The sequence below is a fragment of the Pinus tabuliformis genome, chromosome 8 (genome assembly GCF_031772625.1).
Source record: "Pinus tabuliformis cultivar Carrire ecotype Pingquan chromosome 8, CPIR1, whole genome shotgun sequence".
NCBI lineage: Eukaryota > Viridiplantae > Streptophyta > Pinopsida > Pinales > Pinaceae > Pinus > Pinus tabuliformis.
The window spans coordinates 1,542,148,092-1,542,158,358 of NC_142294.1; the positions used below are offsets into that span (position 1 = coordinate 1,542,148,092).

At 31.6% G+C, this 10,267-nt stretch overlaps 1 protein-coding gene across 1 annotated transcript; it reads right to left on the minus strand.

The window, feature by feature from the left end:
* Positions 1-5,733: 5,733 nt before the first annotated feature.
* LOC149241814 (xyloglucan endotransglucosylase protein 6-like) lies at positions 5,734-9,057 on the minus strand. Its single transcript, XM_089370663.1, has 4 exons — positions 8,898-9,057; positions 6,437-6,537; positions 6,242-6,350; positions 5,734-6,056 (listed from the first exon to the last, which is right to left on the minus strand). Exons 1-4 carry the CDS (start codon positions 9,055-9,057, stop codon positions 5,734-5,736), a joined length of 693 nt encoding a protein of 230 aa, XP_089226789.1.
* Between the last annotated feature and the right edge of the window lie 1,210 nt (positions 9,058-10,267).

Genomic DNA, 10,267 nt, shown 5'->3' on the forward strand with positions numbered 1-10,267 from the left:
ATATCAACAATAACATTAAAATTAGCAAGTACACTAAAGAAAAGATTATTAATAGTTTTGAATAATTTTAACTAAAAGTAACCCAATATAAATATTTATTTGTTATTTTTATTATACTTAGATTGTTTTTAATTTAGTGAATACTTTATTGTTATTTAAAAAAAGATATGTGTCAACTTTAGGTTGAGATCGGAAGGAATTACACATCTCCTTCATACTGAATTATAAAATGACCATACCACTTAATCAAATAAAATATACATTATTATTTTTTTAATACTAAATTTATTTTAAATTCATAAACACATTTTAAAGAATTAAATGTCTAACTATCAAAGAAAGAACTATTATCGAGTTTAATCATTGAACTGTGAAAGGTATGAACAATACTAGATTTGAACAAGGGATTAGTTTAAACATATTTAAATTAAAGAAAAAACAATAAATATATAATGGAAATGACCTATTTTACTAGAAAATCTCCTATGTAGTGGACTATACCATAAATGTAGATAAAGTAGCATTCATGGTGTGACCTCGTTACGAAAGGGTATATTAAAGATGGTTTATGATAGCAAACAAATAGGTCAAAGATGGTTCACTAGTTTGAAATTGATGATAGAAAAAAAGGAATATTAACTTGTAATGATATGAGATATTACCTTTGGGATTATATACATAGAGTAATTTATTAATTTAAGACCCATGTCCATGAATTTTAGTTGCAAATAATCAATTTCTCATGATTTTGAATAGTCCTCTTAGCATAGAGTGAATGAAGGGATGCTCACAAGGGTGAATAAGTAAGATTGAAACTAGAAAAATGAATATTATAGTATCGATCATCACTTTTGGGACTTGCACCTAATAACTAGGACTTCTTGGCAAGTCACCCATCTCAATACTCCTTTGGCTCAAGTGCACTTAACTTTGAAGTTCTCTTGATAGTCATACCTACTTAACTTTATACCCCATTTGTAAAACTTTAACACGTATTGTGCTATATGAGTTATTCAATTAGAACTCCTGGGATCCTTTTATTTATTGAGAAAATTCTATAATTCAACATATAAAAATAATATTCAACGTAAATAAACACATCTATAACAAGTATTTAATAATTGCGAGACAATTTTTTTACTAAATATAATATGTCATAAAATCATTACTAACAATAAGTTGAAAATGATTTATAATAATCATTAATAATATCACAAACAATAGAACAAAATTCCGAAAGAAGAAGAAGAAGAATGACACATAAAGTTGACACCAAATTGACAATATAACCAAGATATTACACTAAATATATCATTAAAACAATATAACTAATATCTTAATATAGAAATATTTCATTATTAAAAATAACAAACTTGTTATGACCTATAGGTATTGACTCACTTATATGAATAAGGATTGTTTAATTAAACTAGAGTTGGTCAAAATTCTTACTCTTGATTAATATTCTTTATTATTTGAGTTGGTTGAAATAAATCTTATTCTAAATCCCTCCAAATCTCTCAATATTAATCAAAATTTCAAAATTATATCCTTCTATGGAATCAAATCTCAATCCAATTACAATTTGTATGACATAAATTTCTAACTATAATTAAAAACGTAGAACGTACAAGGTAAGTAATGTTTGACAAGTTGGAATGTGTGGTCATATGTTTTGACAATATTACTTTCTCATACTATTAATTTCTTAAAATCATTGTGGCAACATGATTATATGGTATTGCTTTCTCAAAATCAGAGATAGTTTTACTCCAACCACTCACAACAACTCTTGTTCCTTCTTTTTTAGGCATCAAGATGAAGATAAAACGACCAGAAGGTTGGAAAATGAAGACAAACGACGAGAAGGTTGGAAATGAACATTTGGTGAAAAAATGAACTGTTGTGACATAAAATTGCTTCCTAATGACTACTCTCAAATTGATTCCACGTGCACATCTAGTGTCAATAGGTAATCAATAGTCACTACTGAATCCATAATGACTTAGGCTAACATAATAGGCTATTAAAAGAGTGCCAAACCAATTAATTGTACAGGGCGATTGCCAAATGAGTGATAGGCACATGAACCAATGTTGATGCCATGTGTTGGAGAGACAGAGAGAAGAAGCACAAAAAATGACACACACAAACAATATGAGTTGCGACTCTTCAATTGACCACACAAAACTTGATCATTACAATGAACTTGATGAGGGGTATTTAAAAAATTTCGTCTAGTGACTCGCCCAAAATAAGTTCACATGCACACACACTCTAAATTTGACTTTTCCCAAAATATGACTTAACTCGAACTCACTCGACTTGACTCAGTTAACTGACTCTCCAAATTTAGCCAACTCTTGCATGCAGGAGTAATTACAATTTCCAACACTCCCCCTTAATTATGACCATATGACTCAACATAACTCAAACATGACTCAACTTGTGTCAACTATGCCTGCTAGGCTTACAATAGAAATTGACTCAATCATCACTCAAATATGCCTGCTGGTCTATGTCTCACTAGGCTTACAATGATTGAAATTTTTTACAATTTTGCATTATCTTTTTTGTTTCTTCCAAATTATATATCCTCGAAATTGCTTCATTCTCTGTTGTGCGTTCTTGTTGTAGCCTCCATATTTCTTTCATTGTTGTTGTTGCAATTTTTCTTTGGCTTTTCTTGAATTTGATCTAAATTGGTCATCTACAACTTCCTCTTCAAGGATTCTTTCACTCGTGGACTACTGCCGTAACTTTTCGTCTTCAAACTGTCTCCTTTGTTCTGCTTTTTGTGCTTCATATTCCTGATTTTGTTTCTGCCATATTTCTTGATAGCATAATCTTATCTCTTCTTGACTTCATTACTGAAAAAATGTTTCAATTCTTTCATCTTTGTCTTCAGAAACATCCATCTCTTTCTCTTGAATTTCATCATGAGGTATCACTGCTTTTTTCCTGTAATCTGCACATTCAAGATCAATGTTAGAAATATCTTCTTTATGATTTTCATTTAGAACTTCCTTCTATTCCTTTCCTTCTCTACCTTCTCTGTTTCTTTACAAACATTTGTTTCTGCAAACATGTTTTCTTCCACTTGGTTTCCAGATACAAGTGTGCTTCTCTCACCAAATAACAACATATCAATGCATTCTTTCTGTTGCATCATGTGAAAGAACTCATCACCAGTTAAATTATCTTCATCAAATTTAACATCAACAATTCCAAATGTTGAATCCACCAGACCACTTTTTGTTCTATTGATAACTTTATGTATGCAAAAAATCAGCGCTGCTTTTTCACACACTACTTCATAAGCAATTCCAACTGTTTCATAACTTGGTGCTATAGGGGCAACTTCAACCTTCAATGCTTCATCAAACATGGCACTTACTATATTGCCACAATCAACCCCTGTTTCAAAAGAGAAGCCACTCATATCATTAACATAATCTTCATTCACCCTATGGTGCATTATCTAAGCATGCATGTGCTCATTAACAATAATTCATCAACTACAGATTCACAGTGGGATTCACCATCATCTACATCATCCACGTTACAGTGGAGTCCTTAAGCATTTTTATGCACTTTCTCTGTTTCACACACAGAGGCTTCAACTTCTCTCTCTGCAATCTTTGTTGAATTCTGTTCATCCATATGCATGCATGCATAATGGGTTTCAATTTTATAGTCTTCATGACCATCATCCAATTTGGAGTGGGATTGTCCAAGCTTTGTTGTCCTCTCAGAGTCTTGTTCATATACTCTTAGATCTACGACTCACTCAACAAATTGTGACATATCTTGTAGTTGCATGGCACTCCCCATTGCACCAAATTTTTCTTTCAAGATCTTCCATGCTTCCTTGGAAGTTTTAGCTTTTTCTAACATGCAAAAAAACTTCTCATCCAATGTCTTATTTATAAAACCTAATGCTAAAGCACCGCATACTTCAATATATGGGTTATTAGACTAATACTCAATTAACTATTTATCTCAAAGAAAAGTTTGCATCTTGATAACCCAATGATCAAAATACAAGTAATCATAGGTGGTGGTAGCAGATCAAAGCTACACCAATGACTCTCGATTTCTTCTTTGTCTTCTGCAAAACTTTTCAGTTTCTCAGTTGTGGCTTGGACCTCTCTAAACATGGCAACAATCTCTACCTCTTCTTTCTGAATGCTTTTCTTAATCTTCTTCAATCACACTTTATGACCCATGACTATTGTCTTTCCTCTATCTTATAGCTTCTTTCCTGATTGCATGAGGTTATCTTCTATATCGCCCCCATAAAGCATATCAAAATAATTTTACAAACTAACAAACTTTACGAAACCCTAAAATTTATTTTTAATAAAACCCTTCTTTCGCTAAACTTCACTTTATAAATACCCAAACTTCATTTTATAATTGGCACTTTAAATAAACCTCATAAATAACTTCTCAAAATCCTTTAAAATTATATCCAAATCCTTATTTAAAAAAAACTTAAAAAAAAAACACTTTTGAAACCCTTTTATTCCTTTTGCATATTATAAAAAGGATGATCACTTACAAACTTTCATATAAAACAAAAAAAAAATTACGTGACTTTTAAAGCTTTAAAAACTTCTTTTATTTGCATATGGATTTCGATTTTTTTTTTCACAGTTGTTTTTAGTGTGATTTTTAGAAGTTTTTCTGGTGGGTTTTTCTAGTCTATTTTTTCTAAAATACGACAAGAATTTATTGAAATCACAAGTTTGATGGGTAATCCCTGCACAATCAAATTGCTTTAGGATTTTTCAGGTTGCTAAACCCATATACAGTGAAAAATCAATTTAAATAACACAAATTAAAATTTGACCTCAATTTTTTTAGCTGCTAAAAAGTCCAAAAAATTACACTAAAACAACTCCCTTTTTAATACCTAACGGTCACCTGACACAATTAAACTTCCCACATAACTTAAAACAACTCCCTTTTTTAATACCTAACGGCCACCTGACACAATTAAACTTCCCACATAACTTAAAACAACTCCCTTTTTTAATACCTAACGGCCAACTGACACAATCAAACTTCCCACATAACTCAAATTCGACTTGCACTAACAAAGTGCGAATTTCGCAATTAACTGTTGCATTCTTTACTCTTTAAGAATGCGACATTTTTTTTTGAAAATTGCCGGCTTTTTTCACTTTGTCTTTTTCGTACTGGCAGACACCAAAATCTTGTATTCTTTCCTTGGCTCTAGTACTAATTTGTTCGAAACACACAGAGGAAAAACACAAAAATTAACCCAAGTTAAAGCTCTTCAATTAATAAAAAATTAACGGACACAATATGAGTCGGGGCTCTTCAATTAATGACACAAAACTTGAACATTGCTTATTAGAAAGTGATGCATACACTCCCATATAAACAAGTGCTTGTGACAGACATGTGAGCAGTAAGCACGTAGTTATCTTACAGGCTATTATCATGCGTAATTATCCTAAAGCTTTTACATAGTATTAGCAATATGAATTCTTTCCTCACTGCTTCTGACGTAGTGCAACCAGTTCAATCCACCGAATTATTAAGTTCAATATTCACAATACCATACTTACGCCATACCATGGATAATTTTCTTTCATGGTCTTGCATAGTAATGGGGCACTATTTGAGAGCGAACTCAAACACCGGGAGCGCATTGTGGAGGTGTGGCAGGGTACCTGGACCTGTCGGAGCAATAATCATAGATCACGTGATTCCTTCAAACCCACTCGTATTTCTCTGTTTCTGAAGGACTGAGCTGTCTGTAAGCCAGACCTTCCCACCAGTTGTTAGGGTTCGAAGCACACAAATTGTTACGAGGCACTGCGCATCCTTCAATGTCGAAATCGCTATAATATGCAGAGAAGGGCGCTTTGCTCCAGTCGATCTTCTCCAACCCTCCTCTTGTAGCTCAATCATCGGCTTCCCACAGAGTTGAATACATTCCCAATGGCTGAGACTTAGGGCAAAGGATCCCTTGCGCTTCGTTGTTCTTGAATACCCTAATAGGGGTGTCGTCCACAAAGAATCTGCAGTATATATTAGGCATTACCATGAGCTCCATGCTGAGTTGCAGAATTTCTAATAAACCAATCAATCTGAAACACTTTCTGAATTTAGAGTTACACGACATGATAGTTATTCCATAAAATAGAGTAGGAGTGAAACGCTAAAGAAGGATCGAACCAGAGGTTTATTCTCTGCTCTCGGTTACCCTTGCCATGAGTGTATATATTGTTTTGAACTGTATATGGCTGTCCAGATCTGTTCCCCAAGAACTCGAAGTCCAATTCATCTCGGACTCTATCAGTGTCGGAGTTCATCTGCAAGCACGTAATTTATTAAGGATCGATGAATTAAAGGGTTTCTTTTCACTTATTATTAGCTTATATAAACAGTAAGATCTTACATAGAAAGCAGTAACTGTTCCTGCAGAATCACCAGGAACGAGCTTTATTTTCATCCTCACTTGTCCGAAAAGATACTTATCCATGGAAGAGAATCCAGATCCTACATACATTCAAATGCAGGCATATTATATCTACAGTAACCTGCTCAGCAACAAATTTAGAAGTCTCGATGAAATATTAGAATACAAACTTATAAAAGATAAATAAATAAATAACATGCTTATTTTAATCACTACTGATCGCTGAGAGGTTGGAAATCTGTACATAATAATTTCACCTTTTTGTTTCTGGGTTTTTAAAATGATTTAATTACTAAAATACACCTAGTCTATTATTTTTTTTATTTTTTTTTTTTATTTTTTTTTTTAATTTTGAAATTTGTATTCTCAAGAAATATTTGGGATCACATTCATGTGGAAGATTTAAATTTAAAATTTGTTTTTATTTTTATTTTTTATTTTTTTTTTTTTTATTTTGAAATTTGTATTCTCAAGAAATATTTGGGATCACATTCATGTGGAAGATTTAAATTTAAAATTTGTTTTCTGAAAAAAAATTTGGGATCACATTTATGTGCGAGACAAAGACAAAGACTAATTTATCAACACTCATAAGTTAAACTATAAGCTATAAAAACAAATAAATATAATAATGTTAACTATCCCTACAACAAACTTGTAAATTTTTGTTACCATCAATAAAAAATAATGTAAATTTAAAAGGTTTTAAAATTTTGAAATTTGTGCTCTCAAGAAATCTTTGGGATCACATTCATGTGGAAGACAAAGACAAAGACTAATGTTAACTATCCCCACAACCAAACTTGTAAATTTTTGTTACCATCAATAAAAAATAATGGAAATTTAAAAGGTTGTGAAAAAAAAATTGAAATTTAATTAATATAAAAAAATATATATAATAATGTTAACTATCCCCACAACAAAACTTGTAAATTTTTGTTACCATCAATAAAAAATAATGGAAATTTAAAAGGTTGTGAAAAAAAAATTGAAATTTAATTAATATAAAAACAAATACATATAATAATGTTAACTATCCCCACAACAAAACTTGTAAATTTTTGTTACCATCAATAAAAAATAATGGAAATTTAAAAGAGTATGAAAAAAGATTGAAATTAATTAATATGGTATAAAAAGATATCATCAATAAAAAAATAATGGAAATTTAAAAGGGTGTGAAAAAAATTGAAATTTAATTAATATGATATAAAAAGATATCTCTATGTATTTGATAATTTTTTTATAAAAAATAGTTTTAATAAACTTATCAACTAAAATTTCAAAGCTTTTTATATTTCATAAAATAAAATATATTTTATTTTACTTAATTTCTCAACTAAAATTTCAAAACCCTTTAAAATTTGCTATCTTATAAAGTTTGCTCCGCTCCTAAGAGTATAATCAGAAAATTAAGTTATTCAAAAAAATATAATCACCCATGAAGATTAGTTTAATTGCTGAAATTTTTATAGTTAACAAATCATCTTTATTATTGAGAGATCAAATCTTTATTATTGAGATTTTTATAGTTAACAAATCATCTTTATTATTGAGAGATCAAATCTTTATTATTGAGAGAGCAAAGAATTTTTGTTATGGGAAAGTTATTCTCAACAGACTCTTGGTATTAGGCTTTATGGTTTCTGTAAACACTAAGAATAAAATATCTTTGCTATGAAGAGATCATTCCTGAGTCACTTTTGGTATTAGACTTACTGGTTTCTCTAGACACTCTTGGTACTCTTGGTATTAGGCTTTATGGTTTCTGTAAACACTAAGAATAAAATATCTTTGCTATGAAGAGATCATTCCTGAGTCACTTTTGGTATTAGACTTACTGGTTTCTCTAGACACTCTTGGTATTAGGCTTAGTAGTTTCTCTAAACACTTTAGAGTTAAGTTTATGGTTGATCTATCCCATAAACTTAGGGATTACTAAGGTCCAAGTCCATAAATTAGACAAGGAAAAAAAAATCTTTTACTTCTTGTCTTTAGTGCCTATCCCACTAAGGTCCATGTCCATAAATTAGACAAGGAAAAAAGATCTTTTACTTCTTGTTTTTAGTGCTTATCCCATAAACTTAGCAATCAGTAAGGTCCAAGTCCACAAATCAGACAAGGAAAAAAAGTCCGTCTCTAGTGTCACTTTTTGGAAGTTTTCCAATGGTTTTTTTTTGGCTAATTACATAAATTTATTGAGTCTGATGGGTAACCCCTCTACAGTGAAAGTGCGCTATAGTTTTTTCAGAGTGAAAAATTCATGTATATAGTAAAAAAACTAGTTTAAATAATAGAAATCAAAATGACACCTAAAAAACTAAAAAATCACATTAAAAACAACTCCAATACATTATTAACGATGGAATATATTAAACAACCAAAGGAGCAGATTACATGGTAACCGACGACTGGTCCAATTTCAGTTGAATGGCCTTGCCTCCCTCCGTTTGCCGAAGGTGGTCAGCACCCCATGTTACCCGGAAGGCCTCGGAAAATGTGGCTAGACGAGCTTGCACACAATTTCCTCTAAGAAACCCAAACAAAGCAACAAACACTATTCCGATGAAAATCCATCCACGATTAGGACTTATAGTCATTCCTGCAACGAATAAGCTCATCACAGTACAAAAATGAGATACTGGATATAGCAGCAAACAAGTATTTTTATAGCCAATTTCTCTCATTGTGCAGCCTCAACATTATTGGTTTTCGTTTTCGGTCGGTATGATTAAGATGAAACATGAACACGGAAATGATAGCGACATATCTGCTTGGCACTGTTTGATCTAGCCAGTTGCAATATTCTCGGGGTCCATCACAACAAAGAATGACATTCCATATTAATAGCCCCCTCAAATTCTAATTGTAGTTCATATGCATTTGGTTGGTATAATGCATGTATCTCCGTTCTGATAACATGGAGCAATCAAGCATTTACATCATAGTACTTTACGAGTACTGTATACTTTACTAATAGTGTAATATCTTTCAATGTAGTACTTTACGAGTACTGTATACTTTACTAATAGTGTAATATCTTTCAATTCCGAACTTCAGAGCGAACATTATTCACGTTGAGAAACCGTGATTATCATGGGCGTAGTTTAATGAGGCTGTAATTTTTATTGGAAAATAATTGAAATTTTGGTTCTTAGAATTTTAAGAAATTTTGATTACAGTTATTAAGTTTTAGGATTTTGGTTTTTTAGTAAATTTTGATATGGTCTGCACTCTATGCACATGCGGAAAATGGAGGCTGCCTTTTTAAAAATTGATTTTAAGAAAGCTTACAATTGCATAGACTGGGGCTTCCTTAGATGCCTTCTCATCAAAATAGGCATTAATATTAACTGTTTGACTTGGATCATGGCTTGTGTTATTGATGTCAAATATGTTGTTTTGGTGAATGGTATCCCTACATCCAGGGGTTTGCGGCAGGGATGTTCATTGTCCCCACTAATTTTTATTTTAGTTATGGATTCACTCAGTCTTCATATTAGGAGGGAAATCAGTGATAAGGTTTATAAGCTCATGGTTTATAAGCCGATGGTAATCTGCAAAAACTTCTCTTTCTCACATAATTTATTCGTAGATGACATCTTATTGGCGGCCATGTTATGTAGAGTTTCTTGGCACTGTGTGCACACTATCATGATGAAATTTCAGAAAGCTACAGGACTTTGTATTAATGAGGATAAGTCATCTTTTTACATAAAGGATAAAAACTCTGAGATGGCTATGTATCTTTTCAATCTTTTTCATATTCAGGTATCTCCCCTACATGCGGGTTTGAAATACCTTGGCTTT